The sequence below is a fragment of the Panulirus ornatus genome, chromosome 9 (assembly GCF_036320965.1).
Source record: "Panulirus ornatus isolate Po-2019 chromosome 9, ASM3632096v1, whole genome shotgun sequence".
Lineage (NCBI taxonomy): Eukaryota > Metazoa > Arthropoda > Malacostraca > Decapoda > Palinuridae > Panulirus > Panulirus ornatus.
This window is the reverse complement of record NC_092232.1, coordinates 55,330,475-55,355,972: the sequence shown is the minus strand read 5'-3', so window position 1 is coordinate 55,355,972 and position 25,498 is coordinate 55,330,475. Positions and strand designations below refer to the sequence as shown.

Sequence of the window (25,498 nt, the reverse complement as noted above, 5' to 3'; positions counted from 1 at the left end):
ATGGTTTTTCTCAGATGTTTCACATGCTTTAGTTCAGTCCGTTGACAGCACAGTGACCCTGGTATACCTCATCATCCCAATTCACTCTATTCCTTGCACTCCTCTAACCCTCCTGTATGTTCAGGCCAAGATCGCTCAAAATCTTTTTCATTTCATCTTTCCACCTCCAATTTGGTCTCCTGCTTTTCCTTGTTCCCTCCACATCTGACACATATATCCTCTTTGTCAATCTGTCCTCACTCATTCTCTCTGTATGTCCAAACCATTTCAACACACCCTCTTCTGCCCTCTCAACCACACTTTTTATTTCCACACATCTCTCTTACCCTTTCATTATTTACTCGATTGAACCCCCTCACACCACAACAAATTTTCCTCAAACATTTCATTTCTAACACATCCACCCTCCTCCATACAACCCTATCTATAGCCCGTGCGTTGCATCCATATAACATTGTTGGAACAACTATTTCTTTAAACATTTCCATTTTTTAGCTCTCTGAGGTAATATTCTCTCCTTCCACACATTCTTCATTGCTTCCAGAACCTTTGCCCCCTTCCCCACCCTGTGACTCACTTCTGCTTCCATGGTTCCATTCACTGCTCAGTCTAATCCCAGATATCTAAAACACTTCACTTCCTCCAATTTTTCTCCATTTAAACTTACATCCCAAATATCCTGTCCCTTAACCCTACTGAACCTAATAACCTTGCTCTTATTCACATTTACTCTCAACTTCTCATTTCTCACATTTTTCTGAAACTGGATGATTCTTCACAAGTCAGTTCACTTCACCTTGAAAAGCATAGAGATCTGATTTTGAGAGGATTAGTACCTACCTATGAGTACCTACATCAAGATTTAGCCAGAATGATAGGGCTAGCATGAAGCACTCACCACACATCTTGCTTGATGTATATGGCTGTTCTCATTGCCAACCTGTATTATAAGATTGTTGAATCATAGTTCATGTTGGGCTGATTTCAACCATTTGTCAAGTTTTCTTTCAAATATTTCTGTGATTTTCCCATGTGTTGCTGATTTCTCCTAGCTGTACTTTGAATAATTGTCCCAGCATCCCAGTTGGTCTCTCATATATTTTTGTCTGACTTATTTTTGGAATGACTACAAGCCTTGACAACTCTGCATCTTCCTTGTTGAAAGGCTTTCAGGCTTAACTCATTTTATTTTATACCTATTTTTTGCTCTCATAGATTATCATTGTTTTCTTCCTGGGCTATAATTTGAAGTTCTCTAAGCTAAAATGGTATCTGAATTAAGGGAATTTAGTGGCAACATGAGGCTGAGGACTAAAGAGCTGTTCACCATGGTGGGGAGGGGAGAGAGTGGGTGAACAGATAAAAGATTTTTAAGTTTCTAAAACAGCAGATTGATGTTGACAGTGAATGATTCATCAAGGGATGCAGTGTCTGAGCAACCAGAGGCCATGACAGAAAAGATTAGTAAAAAGATGGAAAGGATGTGAAGAAGTACTTGTTTGATGTTAGGGTGGTGGATGGCTGAAATACAGTAGATGATGAAACAGTGAATACTGTTAGTTTAAAAAGGTTTAAAAGGCATCTTGATGGCACAGAAAGAATAGGAGATGGGGCTTCAGAGATGGGGCTTCATGAGTGTAGAGCTGTCTCCCTCTACCATACATAGAGGTAATTACATTGGGGTAGCATCAGCAGAATCTGTTCTAGGGACTATCATGATATGGAGAAAAGGTGAACCTCCATTCTCCATTATTTCTTCTAGTCAGTCTTAGCACCCATGTCATAGAAACTTCTTGCCTGATGGTTCTTATAAGTTAGACAACCAATCATAGGGAATTTGGTTTCACTTCAAATGTGTTCTTTTTACTACAACCATCTCCCTTTAAGGTGAACTTGTTTGTTGCTACAGCATACCCTCACAGAGATCAACAGTTGTTTTCAATTTTAAGATATTTTGGAGGTTCATTGTTTTTAAGTTTGCTGTTTGAGAGGATAACAGTCTACAGATTGGAACTTTATTGTTGATATGGCTTCAGAGTATGAACCATATAAGTAAGAAAAGCTGGAGTGGATATAGATAACTGTCAAACATCCTGCCTATATTGATACTGTTTCTGACATATTTCTCCAACAGGATGCCTGCTTTCTTTGCTTCTCACTACTTACCTTGTTAACCTTGTTCTTCAGTACATTACATCCTTGATGACAGCTAAAGAGTAAATGTGAATGAATAAGGCTGTTTTTCACCTGTTATTGGTATTATATCACTACTATAGGAAATCGTGGACAAGTATTAAGAATGGGCTTAATTATATTTTTGATAATGATTTATTTTGGCTAAAGTTTGTAAACAGTCTTCATATTTTGATGCTGTGTAGAAGATGATATTTGCACTTTTTTATTTCAATTTACTTTTGTCTGTCAGGTGCAGTAAAGCGCCGAATTTCCCATGTACCAAATGTCTCGTCACTTCTTCATGCTAGAGAGAAAATCAAGAATTTACCTCCAGCTAATTCAAGAACATTGTTGTCTCCAAGTTTATCTAAAGCATCAGGTGCTATCCCACAAACTCATTCCCAGACTGTTCCCAGAGGGGAGAAAAGGATAGCACATACAGCAAAGATAGTAAGTTCAATGCAAAGTTTGTAATGTAGAGAATTGTATGTATTGTTCCAAGAATGTTATTTTTCTTCTCACACATACACACACCTTACTACCTTGATAAAATTTCTCACTGCTTCTAATAGCTTTCCTCCTGTACCATATATTCATAATGCCTTCCAAAAAGCTTCTCCATCAACCATATCAGTGGCTTTGTTAAAAATTGCATTTGCTGTGTTTTGATTAGCATTGCTGATAATGAATTACACAAGCACAGGTTCAAGTGCCTGACTAGGTAGTCATCTTACAGCCAACCTTGTAGTTCATCCTTTCCAAGGGGTTAGTTAGTAAATAGATTCCTGATCTAGGTTGAGGTAAATGTGTGTTTATATGAATTCATTAGTATTTGTTTCTCTATCTTTGATTTTTAATTGCTCTGGGACCTTTCTAATGGCTCCTGCAGTGCAAAGCTGTACTGCTTCCTGTAGCAGGTAAATTTAGACTCCTTTGGAGTGGGAGTTGTATGACAAAAGTTTACCTCTGATGATACAACCTTGCCAAGGGTGAATTTTCACTTGCAGTGTAACATCAACCAAGCAAAGTGCAGTAACATCAGTCAGTTGTTTGCTGATGATGTGGTTCTGGTGCCATCACTATAACCCGGTCTTGTGCATCAAAACCACTAACACACTCATTCAGCTGCTCCCAAAACACTTACCTCTAATGATCTTTCTTCTCATGCCCAGTTGCATATGCACCAATAATCACCCATCTCTCTCCATCAACTTTCAGTTTTACCCATATTAATGTAGAATTTACTTTCTTACATTCTTTCACATACTCCCACAACTCTTGTTTCAGGAGTAGTGCCACTCCTTCCCTTGCTCTTGTCCTCTCACTAACCCCTGACTTTACTCCCAAGACATTCCCAAACCACTCTTCCCCTTTACCCTTGAGCTTCGTTTCACTCTCTGGATGTGGAAAGGGAGCTGTGGTTTCGGTGCATTATTACATAACAGCTAGAGACTGAGTGTGAACGAATGTGGCCTTTGTTGTCATTTTCCTAGCGCTACCTCGCACACATGAGGGGGAAGGGGGATGGTATTTCATGTGTGGCGAGGTGGTGATGGGAATGAATAAAGGCAGACAGTATGAATTATGTACATGTTTATATATGTATATGTCTGTGTGTGTATATATATGTGTACATTGAGATGTATGGGTATGTATATTTGCGTGTGTATCATCAGCGAACAACAACTGACTCACTTCCCAAGCTCTCTCATCCACAACAGACTGCATACTTGCCCCTCTTTACAAAACTCTTGCATTCACCTCCCTAACAACCCCATCCATAAACAAATTAAACAACCATGGAGACATCACACACCTATCCACAACTTCTAACAACTTGTATGTAGCATTTATGGATCTGGAGAAGGCGTATGATAGAGTTGATAGAGATGCTCTGTGGAAGGTATTAGGAATATATATTGTGGGAGGCAAGTTGTTAGAAGCAGTGAAAAGTTTTTATCGAGGATGTAAGGCATGTGTATGTGTAGGAAGAGAGGAAAGTGATTGGTTCTCAGTGAATGTAGGTTTGCGGCAGGGGTGTGTGATGTCTCTATGGTTGTTTAATTTGGTTATGGATGGGGTTGTTAGGGAGGTGAATGCAAGAGTTTTGGAAAGAGGGGCAAGTATGCAGTCTGTTGTGGATGAGAGAGCTTGGGAAGTGAGTCAGTTGTTGTTCGCTGATGATACAGCGCTGGTGGCTGATTCATGTGAGAAACTGCAGAAGCTGGTAACTGAGTTTGGTAAAGTGTGTGAAAGAAGAAAGTTGAGAGTAAATGTGAAAAAGAGCAAGGTTAATTATTAGGTACAGTAGGGTTGAGGGTCAATTAAATTGGGAGGTAAGTTTGAATGGAGAAAAACTGGAGGAAGTGAAGTGTTTTAGATATCTGGGAGTGGATTTGACAGCGGATGGAACCATGGAAGCAGAAGTGAATCATAGGGTGGGGGAGGGGGCGAAAATTCTGGGAGCCTTGAAGAATGTGTGGAAGTCGAGAACATGAACTCAGAAAGCAAAAATGGGTATGTTTGAAGGAATAGTGGTTCCAACAATGTTGTATGGTTGCAAGGCGTGGGCTATGGAGGGTGGATGTGCTGGAAATGAGATGTTTGAGGACAGTATGTGGTGTGAGATGGTTTGATTGAGTAAGTAATAATAGGGTAAGAGAGATGTGCGGTAATAAAAAGAGTGTGGTTGAGAGAGCAGAAGAGGGTGTTTTGAAATGGTTTGGTCACATGGAGAGAATGAGTGAGGAAAGATTGACCAAGAGGATATATGTGTCAGAGGTGGAGGGAACGAGGAGAAGTGGGAGACCAAATTGGAGGTGGAAAGATGGAGTGAAAAAGATTTTGAGTGATCGGGGCCTGAACATGCAGGAGGGTGAAAGGCGGGCAAGGAATAGAGTGAATTGGAACGATGTGTTATACCAGGGTCAACGTGCTGTCAATGGATTGAACCAGGGCATGTGAAGCATCTGGGGTAAACCATGGAAAGTTCTGTGGGGCCTGGATGTGGAAAGGGAGCTGTGGTTTCGGTGCATTATTACATGACAGCTAGAGACTGAGTGTGAACGAATGGGGCCTTTGTTGTGTTTTCCTAGCACTACCTCGCACACATGACTTGGGGGGGAGGGGGATATTATTTCATGTGTGGCAAGGTGGTGATGGGAATGAATAAAGGCAGACTATGAATTATGTACATGTGTATATATGTGTATGTCTGTGTGTATATATATATATATGTATACGTTGTTATGTATAGGTATGTATATTTGCGTGTGTGGACGTGTATGTATATACATATGTACGTGGGTGGGTTGGGCCATTCTTTCGTCTGTTTCCTTGTGCTACCTTGCCAACATGGGAGACAGCGACAAAGCAAAATTAATAGATAAGTGAAAGGCATGCAAGGAATAGAGTGAATTGGGACGATGTTGTATACCGGGGTAGATGTGCTGTCATTGGATTGAACCAGGGCATGTGAAGCATCTGGGGTAAACCATGGAGAGTTTTGTGGGGCCTGGATGTGGAAAGGGAGCCGTGGTTTTGGTACATTACACATGACTGCTAGAGACTGATTGTGAACGAATGTGACCTTTGTTGTCTTTCCTGGTGCTACCTTGCATGCGTGTGGGGGAGGGGGTGCCATTTCATGTGTGGCGGGGTGGCCACGGGAATGGATGAAGGCAGCAAGTATGAATATGTACTTATGTTTTCTTTTTTATTTTCCAAAAGAAGGAACAGAGAAGGGGGCCTGGTGAGGATATTCCCTAAAAGGCCCAGTCCTCTGTTCTTAACGCTACCTCGCTAATGCGGGAAATGGCGAATAGTATGAAAAAAAGAAAGAAGTATATATGTATATGTCTGTGTATGTATATGTATGTATACCTTGAAATGTATAGTTATGTATATGTGCGAGTGTGGGCATGTATGTATATGCATGTGTATGTGGGTGGGTTGGGCCAATCTTTTGTTTTTATTTCCTCATTTATCACATAGTCAAACTTGAGAATGAAATGACCACCTTTTGCATTTGGTTTATCCATATATTATATTTTTATTCAAGGAAACATTGGCACGACCAGTTATCCAAACTGAATTTGGGAGCAAGGTTCCTCAGAATATAAGGCAGCGCTACCTGAACTTGTTTACTGATGAGTGCTTGAAGTTCTGTGGAGAGAAGGAAGCCTTCAGCATAGTAAGTTTTCTAAGCTTTCCCAATGTTGAAAGAGAATTTATGACTTTGATTTTATTTTTTACATTGTAACATAGTCCTAATATTCAGCTCCTTTCTTCTATGTATTTTTCCTGGATATGACTTTTTCTGAATGACCTATTTCATACATTGAAACTGGGAGATTTTGGCAGAATTTTCTCCAAGCACTTGGATGATTTATATAGCTAACATGCTCTGAAACATGTATAAATTATCTACTTACATGTAACGAATAGAGCTGAAAATGATAAAGTACGGCAATCCATCATAAGTGTTTGTGGATTGTTGTGACAGATACCTTCAAGAGGGCATGAGAGGTAAGTAAGAATAACTTTTTTATAAGAAATTAGATGTTAGGTTTATCTCAAAAACACATGAATGTAAACTAACTCCAGAAAGTATCGGTGCATGATGTGAATTATGACTGTCAAAAACTATGTTTAACTTGTGACATGTAGGGAGGGTTGGTACTCCTATCCTCACACCCCCCCAATTGGTATCCAGTACAGTGAGTGTTACCATATGGGAATGAGTTTAATAGTTAAATGACTACCTACTATGACCTACGTAGTAATATAGCAAACATGAGGTTCACAGTCACTGTGTTTGTTTCATCGTTATGGTTTGATGCTATGTTTGGCCAAATAATAAGAGAGGGATTGGTTGTGTTGAACGTATCATGAACTATGAACCACAGGCTGTGAACCACATGAGCACGCTGGGTGTAAAACGAGAGGCAGTATGGAGCAGTATTACCTTACTCATGCCAGTCGATATGGAAACCTCACAGGGAACATGAGGAGCTATTATTGCTCTTCATAACAAAGGATTACAAACATGTGGAATGAGTGCAACAAAATATATGTCCTTACACGAACGCTGGCAACTTACACGGATTACAGGGCTGCCAGCATGCGGCTGGAACAACTGGCACATCCCAATACCTATCGTTGCTGGTCTCAAAATGTTCACATAAGAGTATGCACTGATACTTTTACTGGAGCTAAACATTGAAATTTAGTATAAAACAACTTGATATACAATACTTCTTGTAAATTACAGCCGTGCCAAAACTTAACTCAAGAGCACCTTTCTTATACACTTTTGTGTCCACAAATGCAATGCATTCCTCAGTTGGTTGCTTTTAAGCACCTGTGAAAACCTAGCTTAGGATGTTTATTCCTTTAGTTGAATGTCTTTCATAAGTTAGTGCTGCAAATTTGTGATAGATGCAAATTTTCTACCTGTAAGATATATTCTCAGAAGAAATATACTTATTCTTGAGCTATTTGTAATGCAGTGTTGATCATTGTTTGTATTAAGGGATGAGTTCCCTTTTTTTGTTGTTGTTGAAGGATCTGGTTGCAGACAAAAGTCCACGTCAAGGCTGGGCCTTAGTTGAAATAGAAAAAGGATTATGAATGAAGAGCTCCAGTTAGTGGAACTTAGTATGTCAGCTAAACTCAATGATATGGTTAATGTAGGTGATAACATGAGTCTCAACATAGAGGAATATCAGTTTAGAATTCTTATCTAGTTTTCAGCCACTCTGGGCTTATTTTCACACAAGTAGCACAGATCCGTATACAATGATGGCAACTGTGTGGCTAACCCACTGGTGGGAATATGGTGCATTTCACCAAGGACCCATGCTTCCTGCACACGCTTCTTATTGTTCTGACACTCCCTCACCAGCATCAGTGTATCATAAGATTGCTAACTTTGTTTCTAAGGGCAGAGAGGTTCTTTTTCATTTAACTGCTGGTGCTGGGGTAGGAGAAAATGTTGCTGGACGTTTGGATGCCATACTAACAGACACAAACACAGCAGATTGCAGACAAATCACATTAACATTTATACCCATATTGCATAGTGGTATTATATGTGAGACTAATCTGCTGGGAAGAACGGCGACCTCTCCACTCAGGACCCACACTTACTGCACCTGCCAACCCTCACGGAAATTTTGGCACACTGTCCACCCCACACACCCACATAGTAGTGAATTTTGAGTGTATAAAAAGAGGGACTAGTAGAAATGGATTCCTTACATAATAGCAAAATCCCATATAGTGAACCCACACAAAGCAAGGACTAGGTATGTAATGCTCTATAGAATATTAGGGGTTGCAGTATCTGATGTAACCTCTCTAAATTTGATTGAATTGAATGATGAACTGAGGTTTGGTTTAATTAGATGTGATGGTAATGACAAATATATATTTTTTTCATGTAATATTGCACAGTATTTCACTTATAAGGGTTAATTCCCCCCCACACTTACACACACACACACACACACACACACACACACACACACTTCAGTGATGTTTTGTAGTTGCCTGGGTAAGGAGTCTACCACAGTGATGCAAATCTGTGGATGCCATCATACCCTCTCCCACACCTCATTTGCCTTGTTCTGTGTGGTCTTTTGAGTCTTTTCTTCTTTTCTCCCATTCCTGCACATTAACCTCCAATGGTTTTCGATTGGGTTGCAGTCACAACCTTTAGAGGGCCAGTCAATCAAGTGTACTGCACAATGATAAGAGAACCAGTCCTTCATGACATGGCGTATGTGAATGGGATACCATTCCTGCAAAAAGCAGAGTAGCAGTGGGTCTAGGGTAGTGTAGACATACATGGCTGACAAGATAGAGATTGCCAAAATAGTAATATATTACTGGCAGTTCAGATTCCCCTTGGTTGTTACTGACTCATCAGGTCCATTAGGCCACATCCAGCCATGAAGGGATACAGTTGTTCTCACTCTGGCCTGTTCATGTATGTGGTTTACTTCAGAACTTGGGTGTTAGTGATGTTCCTATAATGACAGCCTTCAATAGACACAGACATCATGGTTTTCTTGTCAGAGAAAATAATAGAGCACCAGAACTCCTTATCTGCTTCCTTATGATGGCCATATGATAGTGCATTTGGGCCTCCCAAGTCAAAGAGATATCTGTTGTTATTCTGGTTCTTGGTTGCAGACCTCAGTAGTTGCCTATCATCATCTGGGGAAGTGACTATTGGTTGCTCTGGTCTGGGCCTGGTCATGTGACCCTCCTCCTCATTCCTTTTCTGCCATATTTTCACAAGCTTTCTTGTAATGCCTATAAAGTGGCGCAGCACTAATACTTTGTCTTGCTTCGTAGTGGACAACTATCGTCACCCTGCAAGTTATCACCTCAGTTTTGTTGGCATGGGTGTTTGGGGGATCGGCCATGTCTTTTCCCCTTCCATTCATATCTGTAATGCAGTGTTTCTTGTTAACTGCAGTGTACACACTTATTTTTAACTTTGGTATATTTATTTTTTTAAACAACAGCAAAGCATTCATTCTTATATCTTATTATTAAGTAGTGCTGTGTAGCTAGATTGTTTTACGGCATAAAGACCGGTAAAAGTTGCCCTTTAGCAGAGTTAGATGCAGACTGGTACACAAGTGAGATGTGTCATGAGAAGAGAGGGTAGATTTTTGCACAGACAAGTTGAAGCAGAAGAAACAAAGAACACACTTAAATTGTAGGTATTTTTGCTGCTAGTTTCATTTATTATCTAAAGCATATGACATTGAATAATGAGGAATGGATCAGCTTTTGAATTATGAAATTAGCATAAATATTAGTACAGGAAATCATTAGCTTATTCAGTTTAAGTATAAAGGTTAGTGTAAACCTACCACATGACGTGTTGAAGCATTGAAGCTTCTGTTATACTGGCTTTTGCTCTGATATCAACACTTATCCCATTACAAAGACTTCTTTGAAGCTTCAAGTTTGGGTGAATGTAATTAGGATTATGTTTAATTGCCTGCCCCATCTTGATCCCTGGTTATGGAAAGGCGTGGCTGTAAATTTTGGATTGTGACTGTCCCATCTTATTTGCCAGTTGCCCTTCTTTGGACTCCCTCAATTAAATCTTTTGCCCTTGGAGAATTCTTTCTAATCAAGAATATGCTTCTAAAGATCTAATCTATGGATGGGTGGCATTAATGAGGGTCAAATTGATATGTCTTTGTGTAATTCAAGATTTTTGGTGCTGTTATGGGAGGAATAAGTCCTATACAAAAGTTGAAGAGCTGGCTTATCCCATATGCTCAATTCTCATCCTGTTCCATTGATTTGGCTTGATAATGAAGTAACTATTTTATTTTATTTAAAGCACTTTTAAGGAAAAGAGTTTTACAGTAAATTTAAGAACTATTTTAGATAGGCTTGTCTGTGATTCATTGTAAGTTGTTTGATTTGGGGGAAAAGTCCATAACTAAGGTCAAATTTTGTTTTCATGGATGTGGCAAAACCATGAGACACCTGGACAAAGAAACCTCCATGACAGTCATCTATAAGAGATGAATAGTGATTTAAGGTGGCCCAAATTATGACATATCACAGTTATGGCATATGAAAATTGAGATTCAGACTCAAATAATGGCATATTTGGCCCGTAGTTGCAACAGTTTTGAAAAAAAAGAAATCCTTTCATATTTTTCATGGGAAATATTCTTCTCATCTAATGATTAAGTATGTTATGGTACTTTAAGGTATTCTATAATCATCATGCATCTTATAAAAATTTTAATTGGTTCATATCCTACTCACCAGAGAAATATTTTTCAGTTTTTGTGCCATCCACCTGCATTGAGCTTGTAAACAAGAATGTGACAAGCCATGGGTTATGTACCTGCTTTCTAATTGTTTGCTACCTCCAGTGGAGGTGGAGCCTTTTCAGTATGTCTGCAAAGAGCATTAAAGGTACTCAGGGGAGTATTAGGCATGAGGCTGTCACTTTTGATGTGAGATTAGAGCACCTAGGATATTTGTTGATTGTCAGGAAGTTGTGGCTATAGTCAAGTTCATGGGTCTCATCCACTCATTTGTGGACACTGTTGTGAAAATCATGGTGAAAATTAGGTCCATTTCTTTATCTGGTAGTCAACTAACTGCTAAGCTAGAGTGTAAGAGAAGGAGCAGTGTGATGGAGAAAATGGAAATCTCATCAAAGGTTAGGGTCCAGCACAATCTGAGAAACATGGCCATGACAACAATCATTTTCAAGGTGAAGGGCAATTCATTATATAATGACTTGATGAATGAATTAGGAGAGAGAATAGTCAGGTGGATGAATGAATTAGGAGAGAGAATAGTCAGGTGGAAGCTTTTGGTGTAAGTAAGAGATAGCTAAAGCTGTTTAAGAAGTGTTACATTTTCCATAACATCTGTATGACTGGAGAGGCTGCCAGTGTTGATGATGAGGCAGCAGAATGAATATTTTGAGGAAGAAGCTTGCACACCGCAGCAAGTGTCTAATGTTGATGAGGCAGGTTTATTTTGGAAAAGAATGCCAGCCAGGATATTCAGTAGCAAGAAAGAATTGACTGCTCCAGGGTTCAAAGTAGCCGAAGACCGCATGATGCTTCTATTGGAAGAGAATATTAAGGAAGATGTTAGTCTTCAGGCATTGCTATTGTTTCATTCAGAAAACCCTAGGGTTATGAAGGACTTTGTAAAATCAACATTATGTGATCTGGCGATCTGATCAGAATACTTTGGTCACCCATAGCATTTTTCATGAGTGATACATTTGCTCCTTTTGTCCAGCTGTTGAACATTACTGTCCTAGTGAAGATTTAGCCGATAAAGTATTGCTTATTCTGACAGTGCAACAGTCCTATATCAAAACCTTTCTTAGGTGAATCCAAATATTAGGGTGTAATTCCTCCCTAAAAACTCCGTTTCTTTACTTCAGCATGTGAATCAAGGCATGATTTCCACCTTCAAGGCATATGACTTGAGGATGATATACATATAACTCCTTATTCTTGGTGCAGATGTAACAAGGAGCTTTTGATCAGGGAATGGTGGAAGAATCATTACATCATAAATGATATTTCTGTGTTGTGGGAGGAGGTCACACCCACAACAATGAAAGGTACTTGGTGTAGGGTATGGCATGAGATTGTGAATAGTTTCTCAGACAGGCAGAAATAATGCCCCAGATTCAGTAGACAGTTGTGATCCTTGCTTACGATGTTGGCCTTGAAGAAGATGAAGCTGAGTTACTGGAATGAGACTGGGGATCTGACCAATGAGCAACTCACTTCATTGGAGGTAGTAGTGTTCACTCACTTAGATTAGGCTGTGGCCCTTGTTAATGGAATGGATCCTGATCATAAATATTCCCTGGTCTTCTCTAGAGTGCTTACAGATGCTTCTCATGGCTAAAGAGTATGCCACATGAATAAATTTGGGGAATTTTTCAAAGGCATTGTGAGGAATGGATGAAGAAAGGTGGCACTTGCTCACATCCATTCTCTAGCTTTCTTGTGTAATGCAACAAAACCACAGCTCCCTATACACAGCCAGGCCCCACCAGCCTTTCCATGGCTGCTTCACATCCCCTGATTCAGTCTATTGACAGTATGTCAACCCCTGTATATCACATTATTCAAACAATTTAGAATTAGATAAGTTGGGGAGGTGATGTAAACAAGCCTAATTAGAATTAGATAAATGGGGGGGGGGGGATAATGTAAAGAAGCCTAGTGTCCTCTGTCTCCCTCCCAGCAACCTTCACTCTACCCCATCCCACTCTATCACAACCTGAAGCCTCATCACTGCGTTTCTGAAAAGTTTATCTTCACCCTTCGAGATGATGATGATGTTGACCTCATGTGAAAACCAGTTCTTGAAATGGTTTCCTCTTCCTTGAAGCGAAATGTACAGCAATTAAGACTTGTCATGGTATCCTAGGTATTTTTTCCTGATGCTACAGCCTAAATTTTTTGAACATACTAAAATGGAGATGTAGCACTGTCAAGTATGTTTAGGATCTGCATCCTCAAATTATAAGGCTTTTTTGTTGTGTCACTCATACAAGATATTAGTTGTTTCGGATGGCAAACCATCAGTTTTTGTGTAGTCACTCTTACAAGATAGTAGATATTTCAAATGTAAAGCCATTAATAATGATCTTTCTTTGTGACAAAAACCATACAAAAATACCACACAACTTGATATGTCTGAAAATACTTGAAATACTTATGGTTACTATCTGGAAGGGCAAAAATGAATGTGTTTGAAGGTTTAGTAGTCCTGAAGGTGTTGTATAGATTTGAGTGCTCAGGGCATGGACATGCAGGCTTGCCTGGGATACAGTACATTGGAGTGATAGGGTTTACAGGGGGCAATGTGCTGTCAGTGAACTGAACCAGGGTATAGGAAGTGGCTGGGCTCTGGTAGTGGATAGGAGACTGTAGTTTCAGTGCATTACATGACAGCTAGAGATTGTATATGAGTGAATGAGGCTATTTCTTGTCTGTTTTTGTTGCTGCCTTGCTAACACAAGAAATGGGAAGCATGAAAAAAATGTCTGGGTAAAAAATGGCTTCATTTTGACAGCAAAAGTATATTAAGCAGATATTAGGGCCACCCATAAAATTTTAATTTTCAAGTAATGATTCCATAACTTTCCAACCAAATTTAAGAGTAAATGTGAATAAGAGCAAGGTTATTAGGTACAGTAGGGTTGAGGGTCAAGTCAATTGGGAGGTGAGTTTGAATGGAGAAAAACTGGAGGAAGTGAAGTGTTTTAGATATCTGGGAGTGGATCTGGCAGCGGATGGAACCATGGAAGCGGAAGTGGATCATAGGGTGGGGGAGGGGGCGAAAATTCTGGGGGCCTTGAAGAATGTGTGGAAGTCGAGAGCATTATCTCGGAAAGCAAAAATGGGTATGTTTGAAGGAATAGTGGTTCCAACAATGTTGTATGGTTGCGAGGCGTGGGCTATGGATAGAGTTGTGTGCAGGAGGATGGATGTGCTGGAAATGAGATGTTTGAGGACAATGTGTGGTGTGAGGTGGTTTGATCGAGTGAGTAATGTAAGGGTAAGAGAGATGTGTGGAAATAAAAAGAGCGTGGTTGAGAGAGCAGAAGAGGGTGTTTTGAAGTGGTTTGGGCACATGGAGAGAATGAGTGAGGAAAGATTGACAAAGAGGATATATGTGTCGAAGGTGGAGGGAACGAGGAGAAGAGGGAGACCAAATTGGAGGTGGAAAGATGGAGTGAAAAAGATTTTGTGTGATCGGGGCCTGAACATGCAGGAGGGTGAAAGGAGGGCAAGGAATAGAGTGAATTGGAGCGATGTGGTATACCGGGGTTGATGTGCTGTCAGTGGATTGATTCAAGGCATGTGAAGCGTCTGGGGTAAACCATGGAAAGCTGTGTAGGTATGTATATTTGCGTGTGTGGACGTATGTATATACATGTGTATGGGGGGGGGTTGGGCCATTTCTTTCGTCTGTTTCCTTGCGCTACCTCGCAAACGCGGGAGACAGCGACAAAGTATAATAAATAAAAATATAAAAATACTTATGGAGCACCTTATATGATTGGTAGTGAGTGGCATAAGTTAAAGAGCACACAACACTCAAATAGTGACTCTACAGGTTGAGTTTTATGCCATTTTAATCAGAAAATTACATGCTATGTAATCATATGATCAGACTTAAGTTTTTTTATTGTTTATTTGAAACTGTGCCTCTTGTGTGCTTAAACATCATTCCTACTGACTGACTGAAGAGTTTAATATCATGTGAAAAATACATGAGGAGAGAGTTTATGTTTTTCTTAAACTGAGGTGCTATACATGTATTCTCTCCCTAAGATCTAGATATGGAAAATTTTTTCTCAGTAATGTGACCCCTACATGTAATAGGTTCCAATGTCTCGATTTATTATGCCCTGACTTGTGACAGGGATTCCTTGAGCTTAACCCCGTCATGAATTGGGCTCCAGTAATTAGAGGTTTTTCTTTTACTGCTGATTATGTTAGGGTTCTACTCCTGCTATGTAGAGCCGTGTTCCCTTTAATTTACTCTGGTATGACTATGCATGAAGGTCAAGTGCGAGATATAATCAAAGAGTTAGATTTGAGCCCGTGAAAAGCATGCATTAAAGCTAGAATTCTCATTTGTCCTTCACTACTTGCATGCTCAGCACACCTTCCCCTCAAAGAGCTTTGCTTACTTTGTGATGAACTTTAAGCATTGGAGACATGTAACTAAGCTAACTTTAGGGAACTTGATAACATGACATCATGGGTAGAGCACAAGGATGCAGCTTTGAGTGGTAATTACAGCAGTGATTTTGGGTGATTTTGTTACATTGCCCTCCAGGACACATTTCAGCCACCTTTTTTTTTGATGCATTAAATGTGACTGTGACTTTTCTTGTGCGTTGGGTGGCTCTGATATCTGCCATATGATTTTCATGACTTTATAGTAGATCAGTGTGTGCTAAGGGCAAGTTAGGATTTTAGTTCAACGTTAGGTACAAGCATCAACAGACTACTGCTTATAGTTACCTTCAGTGACATTGCATATTTGAAGTACACTCTCATCAAAAAACTTCTAACTCTGAAGGAGTTTTTCTTCCTGCTGATCATAGGGCAGCATTAGAGCTGCAGGATCCTCTGGAGAAGGGTTCCCAGGGCATCGTAATAACCTTAGGTTGCATGCACAATCATTAAATTCGGCTTTATTGCACTTTCTTCTATGCAGCATTTTGGATCATTTAGAATTTCTCCATGAACAAAACTATTTATGGATCTCAAAGATTACTTGAGTGCAATCCTTCACCATATATTTTCTGGTCATCTCTGGCCCATCTCTGACCATCTTCCACTCCTCTCACTCAGATTCTACACCTTCCAGTCATTTACGAATCACTTCACCATATTTAAATTCACCTTACTTTCTTATTTTCTTCGCTCTTTACTTCACACACTATCTTATTTTCTCCACTCTTTAACTTCACAACAGCTTCTCAGAAAATCTGATACTACTGCTTGCACTCATCTAACCATTCCTGACACATGTTTATAGGTCATTAGTTAAAAAGTTAGATGTTTTTACATGATATAAATGTAAAGTTATGTACTTCTCTTTTCAAGAGTTACATAGAATGTTTATTGTAAGGTTGTAATGAAAATTTGTACACATAATTTACGTATAATTGAACTAAAATTTGATTGTTTTAGTTATAACTGTCATATCTCTTTAAAGGCAGCAGCTGAAGAATGTGTGTGTGTCAAACGTGCCTCCTCCCGAATGGTGTACTTAAATCTTGCTGTCAATGCAGTGAAGAGATTGAGAACACAGCAGAAGGCAGGAGAAGCAGCACAAGAGCTTCTTGATAAGGATCCTCAATGTAAGATTTTTTTCTTTTGGGAGTATTGTCTTTAGTGTAACCCCCCTAGTATGATTATAATAACTATACTTTTTCTCCTTTACGTATGCTTTTCTTTATCCATTTTTTGTATTTTCTACACCTTTACTTAATATTTACTACTATGGGCAGGTTTTTCAGGGGGTAAATGTAAACCTTGCCCTTAGATTGTATTTTATCATTAGCAGTATATTCTTATATGTCCTTAATTTCAGCTTCATCTGCCTTAGGTTTAACGAAACAACCTCTACTGTATGTTACTATTCTGTTAACTAGAAACCTATTTCAAGCCATCAATAACTGATTAGATGATTAGAACATGTTTCACAGTATATGAATGAATATAGCAAAATGTTTTTATTGCAAAACATTTGTAAGGTTATATTATCTCTCTGTTGCATTTTATAGACACATGAAAGTTGTTATTTGTAACAGCTCTTCTGATTATACCTTTTGAATGTATTATAAGCAGAGTGACTATACAGATATGCCATTCAAATAAAAACACATGGGTATACTAATCCTTCCAGTTTTTCCATTGTATTGTAATAATGGAGATGATAGGCTTCATTTGCAGTGGGTGTTTAGCGAACATAATTGAAATTTACGCATGGTTTACTTTTATAGAAGCTTGATAAAGCTGCAAAGCATACAGTAAAACACTTGTCTTAGATTGAAGACAAGATTTTAACTTAACCTTTGTGCTGGACCTAGTGTGACAGAGGCTATGTAGGTTGAATTGTGTAGTACTCCACCCCGGCTCTATGAGTTAAGCACATATCATATTCTAGTAAAAAAACTTCATTAAAACACACACACACACACACACACACTACATGATCATTATCTGGCATGAAATAAACTACAAGATTCTGTGTGTGGGAAGGGTTTGGGAGTTAGTATCATTTCTAAGCTGTCAACAGTCCTACATTAAGAGAACACTGAAGGATACAAAATGTCTTCTGGCAAATATCAGAATACTTTCAAGTATGTGTATAAGGAGATATTTAGCAAGCTGTTCATATCATACATAAGGTGAAAACTTTAATTTGCTTCTTGGGTTTGGTCACTCCACATGAAGAAGCAGTGGGAGAGTTTGTGGAAAATGTCAAGAGGAAGGTAACAAAAATGGCACCAGAATTTAGAAAACTAAGTTTCAGGGAAAATTTGAAAGTGTGAAGAGTGAGGGTTGACCTGATTACAACCTTTAAGATTTTAAAACATCAATGATATGGACAGTGAACAATTCTTCGAGAGATGTAGGAATAGAGCAACCAGAGGACATTAAGTAAGAATCTTGTCAAGAAAGATGTAAAGGAGTGCTTGTATAGTATTAGAGTGGTGGATGAGAACAGAGTGAATGAAGTCATGGTTAATGAAGACATTATACATAAGTTTAAAAAGTTGCATGGTGGAGAGTATTCAAGAGATGGGGCCCCACATGTGTAAGCCCCTTCACATACAGTACAAATAGATAAATACAACAAAAGAACAATCAAAATGGTACATGAAGCAGTAGAATATGCAATTCTCAGAGAAGACAAAGTATGGATAATGGGGAGTTTCAGTTCTAAGGAGATAGACTGGCAGGGTTTAGATTCTCATGGTGATAGGGATTCATGGAGACACAAGTTCCTACATTGTGTACAGGTTTGTTGAAGGTAATACTGAGTGTTCAGTATAAAGAATGAAACATCCTCGGTATCCTCCCTATACTTTTTTCCATGCTCCCTCATTAGATGTTTGCATGAAAGATTTAATGCTTTATGTATATTTATTTTATGTAACACCAATACTGAGCCTATATATGAAATGAGGGTACAGTCAAAAACTAAGCTCATTAGAAAGAATTTTATATCATCTTCATCTTCTTGGAAGCTGCCAAATGTATCACTTACACCCCATGTGTGTGCGCACTTTGCTTTGGACCAGGCCAGCACAAAGATAATACCATAACTTTTGGTGTAGATAGTGCTACTTATGGATGCTGATTTATCATTTCATAAAGGAAAATAGAAATTTAAAGCAAAAATCTTGCACTGTGCCGTGGAATACCAGCAGAAAGTGATGGTGAACCTGTGTGGTTGTTAAATCATACAGAGTTTACTGATATGTTTTTCAGCCACTAGAAATATTTTATCCTTGAATGTGCATAACTTTCCAATGCCTGAAGTGCTAGATACAGGTTTTTCGTGGGTATATCACTTTCTGGTAACAGCAAACTGTACTTAAAGAAAGTTAGAGATCACTGTGTACACAATGATTGATTATCATTTTCCTTATACTGTATTATCCTATAGTTGCAGAAACTTTGTCAGTAGAAGAGCCTTCAACTTCTGGTATTTCCTCTTCACCATCCAAGGAAGGAAAATCACACCCGACAAACCCCAACCATGTTAAGTTGTCTCACTTCACAGTATTAGCAGGAGGTGGACAGAGGGGCTCGTGGAGCATTGAGAAATCGAAAAAGAATCCTGTTGATATTCAAGACAGTTTGAAAGGTAAGTTTTCAGAGCTTTCAGGTCACAGCTTGATTATGGTACCAGATGTCTGCTCTTGACAAAGGTTTAAAGAATGTAAGCTCTTCCTTTCTACGTTAGTGCATTAGGACTTTAGAATGACAAACCAAACCATCCGAACATAGTATCTGCCCTTCCAGACAATCTGCCGTACATACACCAGTCAATTATAGTCCTCTCTACAGGACAACTATTATACATCTAAATCCAAGCAGTAATAAGTTTTTTCTTTCCCTCCAAGTTAGATATAGTTACTGGTTTTATTGACTGTGCCACTATGTTTAAGGAAACTTTTGAGGTCACAGGATATGTCTAAAGTGACTTAATGAGAATGCTGGCTTTTGGTTTTGTAATTTATTTGTTGTTCATTTTTTCTCTCATCTGTGCTTTTTCCCTGAGAATGAGATATTCCTCAGGATATTCTTTAGAAATATTGGAGTTAGGACCTTCTTACCCTCTCTCTTTCTAGTGGGCAGAAGCCTGCTTTCTGTCCTTGTTACTGTCCTCTCTAGAATGTGGCAGCTTGCTTCTCTTGTACCTGCTATCGAGCAGTCAGAGACCATTACAGAGCTGACACCTTTGAATCACTTGATCTTAGCCACTGACAGCACAGAGTCTTTCTTGGTCATGCACTGTCAAGACTGCTACCACACTGGCTTTTTCCATCTCATGGATCAGCCAGTATCACTTTACTTCTTTTTCTTATATTATTCCTTTGTACATGTGGCAATGAACATCATCTGAATATTCAGCACTGTCCCCAGACACTTCTTTCAGATAGAGATGCTTGATGATGGGCATCACATATAAAACACTTAAACACAGCAATGGATTCCCAAGGAGCTGGAATTTTTCCAATCCTCTCCAGTCTCTTCCTACATGACCTATGTCCTCAGTCAAACCACAGTGTGAAAGTCCTTTCATATGCAGATGACCTCACAATCACATCACAAAAACCGTAACATCACAGTAGCAACAACAGACATGAAGCAGTATGTTACACAGTTGGAACAGTGGCACAGTGGCTCACTCAGAAAAGAATGTCTGCATCTCCAATGAAGTTTTCAATCTCTTTTAACCCCAGACTGACATGAATCCAGCTCACTCCCTCCAGTCTCCCTGAATGGACAATCACTCGCACTGAACAAAACACCAGCCATTCCATTCTTCAAGTACTACACACACATGAGATTCATACCCCATACCAATAACATGAACACAAAAGTGACACACAGACTAAATGCCCTTAGAACACTAATTGGCACCAGATTTGAACAAGAAAAAGAGTCTGCATACACCACAAAGAATTCATCCATTCCACTTTAAACTATGCCTCACCTACCTGGTCTCCCATCCTCTTAAAAAGTAAATATAACTGAGCTTTCAAACCACACAGAATAGTACAATCATAACAATCCTTAGCAACCACAAACACTCAACACCTACATAATCAAACAAAAATCCTTGGAATACAGTCCCACCTCACCAAGCTCAGCACTATATTCTATGCAACAGCATTAGATCTATCCCATCCAAACTGCTCATATTTTACCACATACCCCAAAGTAGAAATATAAAGCTTATGCTCGCCTCACATTTGAATGGCCTCTACACGTAGATCCCCTCACCCCCAACTAACAACACTAGCAAATTACATACACATTAAGATGACCTGGCATACACTTAACAACTACCCTTCCAACTCAGTCTTAAACTCCATCTTTCGAGAGATACATCCAGCAGAAATCACACTCCTCAGACAAACACGAGTCACACTCTCCTGTCTGTTCCCAGGACATCACCCATTCCTGCAATGCTATAGATACCATTTCATCATATCCCAAAGCCTTTCTTGCCCATGATGCAACTACCATAAGGTAGACACTGAGCACTTGCCATTCAGTTGCCCTTCATTCTTTGCCCATAGATGCATACACAACATTACAGTGCTTTATGACCCGCAGTCCTGACCAGTGGACATGGCCAATTTCCTGGAGAGAAGATCTGTGGGTGGTACTGTTGTGAGAGATGAGTAATGAGTCAGTGTAGTATCCTTGATGTGTACAAGACACATGAGAAGAGATGTGATGGATATAAAATGTGTAAAGATGACTGCTGTATTTTGCTTTTGCAAGGATGTGTGTGTTAAGTTTAGTCAGAGAGAGATTTCTCTTGAATGACTGAGACTCAAGTGTCTTTATTAACCTGTTTTAAACAAATGTAATTTTTTAGCAAACCCCCAGCCCCAAGTTTGGAAAACACTGAATTAGATATGTAAAATGTATCTCTGGGATATAGGGGAAAGAAGATTGCCCATATATCCCCTGGGTTTTGTAGATGATTTAGAGGCATTGAAGTAGGATGTTGCTAATTCTCCACTCTTGTATAACTCTCCAAAGAATATTGGAAGGCTCCAAGTAAATTTTTCTCCCAAGATTCAGTCATCCCTTCCTCATGCTGCTTATGAGTATCAGGGAGAGGGGATTGTCTTTATATGATGACTTAAAGAGCATAGTACTCGAAACAAAAGAAAACTTTTGCTGCAAGTAAGATGTCATTTGAGAGGTTTAAGAGAAGTCCTGCTTTTCATAACATTTGTGTGACTAGGAAGGCTACTATTGCTAATACTGAGACAGCAAAACAGTACTCTTGAGTATTTAAGGATTGTTATTAAGAAAGAAGGTTTATTCACCTTGAATGTTTAATATAGATGAGAGTAGCTTACTTTTGGAAAGAATGCCACCCCAACATTCTTTAACCAGGAAGAAAAATTTGCTTCATGGTTCAAGATAGCCAAATATCTTGATGCTTCTGCTGGCTGGGAATTGCTTGGGAAAATTTTAAATTCAAACCCTTGCTAGTTTTTCTCTTAGAAAATCCCAGAGCTATATGAAGGTGGTATTACATATGATCTGTCATTCTAACAAGAAGACTTGAGTCACCCAAAGGATTTTTCATGAGTAGTCTTATGTCTCTTCAGAGCATTTGATTGAGATGAATTGAGACATTGCTATGAAGTTCCTCCTTAATATCCTTGCTTCAGCCCATGGATCAAGGCATTATTGCTGCCTTCAGATCATATTATATAGGAAGGACATCCCACTAAATTCTGAGATGTTCAGGTCAGGAGGCTGAACCATCATTCTGGGAGTGTTTGAAGAATTATAACGTTATGAATTATATAAACAACATTGCTATGTTATGAGAGGAAGTCATTGTTACAGCAAAAATGGTGTTTGGGTTAAGGCACTGCCTGAGTGTGTGCATTCTTCCTCAGGTTTAGGGTAGGCAAAAACGATGCCCCAGATCCAGCAGACTACTGTGGCTTGCCAACACTGTTGACTTGAAGAACAAATTAAAAGAAAAAGTAAAGAATGAAATATGGCTGAATCACTGAATTTGCATTTTAAGGAAGTTATATCCATAATTAGTCATGTTTAGGGTAAGTTATGATCAAAGGTTTGACCAATCAGGAACTCAGCAGTTGGAGGCTGATAGACTCTTAAGAGGAAGAGATAGAAACATATCTTACCACACACCTATTTACAACTAATGGGTTAGCAGAAGGACCAGTGATATGGATTCCAACCATGAGTGTTCCCTGGTTTTCTGTAGAGGGCTTACAGATGTTTTATGTATAGGGGTCCCTTCAGTTCCTGAATTAGTTAATTCAAGGAATGATGCGGACACCCTTCCTGCTCCTTCCTCCTAGTAACTCTCAATCCGCCCCATCCCACTTCAACATCATCTCAAGCCCTCATCACCAAGCTTGCTGGAAAGTTTTTATTGAATATGAATTAGATAAACAAATGTAGGTGTGTGGTAAGGTGTTCTTGGGTTAGATTATTTCATATTAATTTATACTTACATACAGCTAACTTTTGTTTAAGAACATAATACCCTCATATAATGTGTTTCATTTTCTTATTAAATGACATTGTTTGACATGTTCTCCAGGAACATAACCCCCATGATGAGTGGGGGCTCTCTCTCTCTATATATATATGTACAAACATATGATAGAGATGCTCTATGGAAGGTATTAAGAGTATATGGTGTGGGAAGTAAGTTGCTAGAAGCAGTGAAAAGTTTTTATTGAGGATGTAAGGCATTTGTATGAGTAGGAAGAGAGGAAAGTGATTGGTTCCCAGTGAATTTTGTTTTGTGGCAGGGGTGCTTGATGTCTCCATGGTTGTTTAATTTGTTTATGGATGGGATGGTGAGGGAGGTGAATGCAAGAGTTTTGGAGAGAGGGGCAAGTATGCAGTCTGTTGTGGATGAGAGGGCTTGGGAAGCGAGTCAATTGTTGTTCGCTGATGATACGGCGCAGGTGGCTGATTCTGGTGAGAAACTGCAGAAGTTGGTGACTGAGTTTGGTAAAGTGTGTGAAAGAAGAAAGCTGAGAGTAAATGTGTGGCAGGGTTGCAGCGGGAATGGATGAAGGCAGCAAGTATGAAAATGTACATGTATATATATGTATATGTCTGTGTATGTATATGTATGTATACATTGAAATGTATAGGTATGCATATGTACATGTGTGGGTGTTTATGTATATACATGTGTATGTGGGTGGGTTGGGCCATTCTTTCCTCTGTTTCCTTGTGCAGTTGACAGTAAACAACCTCTGCAAGGGGTAACATCACTACCTCTACTGCCTAATGGAAGGAGTGGAAATAAACTTTCCCTAAGGATTTTTCTTTGCAAGCTCCTACATTTTTCCTATGAAAAACCAATTTCTTCATGGGAGTCACCTGTGTCCTACCAGTTATATACTGTCATTGCATGGATGTTATATATATCTTTGTTGAGGTAAAGAATCTATAACACTTACAATAAGTAAAGAAAGCCATGGCATTTATTTTCATCCAATTTTTATGCTAGTCTTTCCATCATTCATGTGCTTCAGTTGAAAAACAATAGATTTCATTTGTCTAAAGTGTTAAGGAAGAATTATCCCATATAGTCAAAATTTAGTTAGTCTTGTTTCTTAGTGGACTAATTTATTCCCTTTACAGTAGTGTCCAATAATTTCAGTTTATGTAAACCTAATATTTACACATACAGCACATAATTTTTCTAACTTAACCCTGGATATGTTTTTATAGTCTGGCAAGAGATTTGGTAGTGTTTGCATCTCCACATACAGTTGGGATTACTGGACTCAGCCTGCTTGTGGTTATGCTATGAGTGAAAAGTTACCATCAGTGAGATTGTATCATTGGGGTATAATCTTGTGGGAGAACTCTTACTCCAAAGGGGTCCATAATTTCCCTGCTGCTGATTGAATTTGCCACAATCCCTGGAGAAGAGGTCCTATTATTATATAATAAGATGAAATGTGAATGCATATGTGAAATATGTCATTTCATCAGCATTCATCCCACATACATGTGTTGAGTATAGAATATTATTTGTGATTAGAGAAACTAGTTTCTACTCTCATTCAAATGGTTCATAAGTGTTTATGATTGTCCTAGCTTTTTGTATTCAGAATAAATCATGTCAGGCTTAGTCTGAGCTGTAATTTCATTCTTACTGGTGTAGATGGTGGTAAGGGATAGTGATGCGCTAGTAGGATGGGTATTTGGAGGATACTGTTTGGTAGTTTGGCTTTCCCTGTTTAGTTAATCTACCAATACACATAAGAAGAACTGTCTTTCAGCTTTGGAACATTTTGATGGAGTGCAAATACTAGTTGAAGCGAAGCTTACTTTTTTAAACTCAATTTTGATTACTTTTTCTTGGGATTCTAATTGTTGGCTCGGCATAAATGCATGGAGAACATATTGATCATAGAGAATTACCTCTGAAATTGACAGAATAATAAAACAGTGAATTCTGGAAACCATATTTTCAGTTAGTACAATGATAAAAGTGTGAATTAATTTCCGAATGCAATTTATTACAAACTCATACTTTTTTGTTAACTAGGTGAAGCTTTCTACAAGCATTTGGTGAAGTATATCCTGACTGAGAAACAACTTGATGAAAATGGATACCCATGTCCTGATCCTGATGAAAAGGGCAAGGCCATCGTTAAAGTGGTATGGACTTTTGCTGTTAAATACTGTAAAAACAAGTATAGTGTAATGTAGCATTTTTAAACTATAGTGTAGATAGAATGTAGCAGACTGTATGAGGATTACAGCCAGGGTAAGTTTTTAAGTTTGTGTATTTAGTGACACCTATCTAAGTGACTTGTATTGAAGCTCACCCCAGGCTGTGTATTATGGGTTTATTAAATCATCATCATATATAGAGGTCCCTTGCCTAAAGTAGTATTATTATCCATAGTTTCACAGATGGAAGTAAGGGGAGTGGGGGAGGAATGGGATGTATTTAGGGAATCAGTGATGGATTGCGCAAA

General features: G+C 38.9%; 1 protein-coding gene across 2 annotated transcripts in view; it reads left to right on the top strand.

Moving 5' to 3' along the window:
- The window catches only part of LOC139750445 (uncharacterized), a 110,661-nt gene that overhangs the window by 37,490 nt on the left and 47,673 nt on the right, over nt 1-25,498 (top strand). For both annotated transcript variants that reach the window (XM_071665253.1, XM_071665252.1), the window contains exons 8-12: nt 2,426-2,625; nt 6,236-6,367; nt 16,447-16,591; nt 18,910-19,110; nt 25,063-25,175. In XM_071665253.1, the coding sequence (XP_071521354.1) occupies nt 2,426-2,625; nt 6,236-6,367; nt 16,447-16,591; nt 18,910-19,110; nt 25,063-25,175 (791 nt within the window). The remainder of the gene's footprint in view (nt 1-2,425; nt 2,626-6,235; nt 6,368-16,446; nt 16,592-18,909; nt 19,111-25,062; nt 25,176-25,498) is intronic.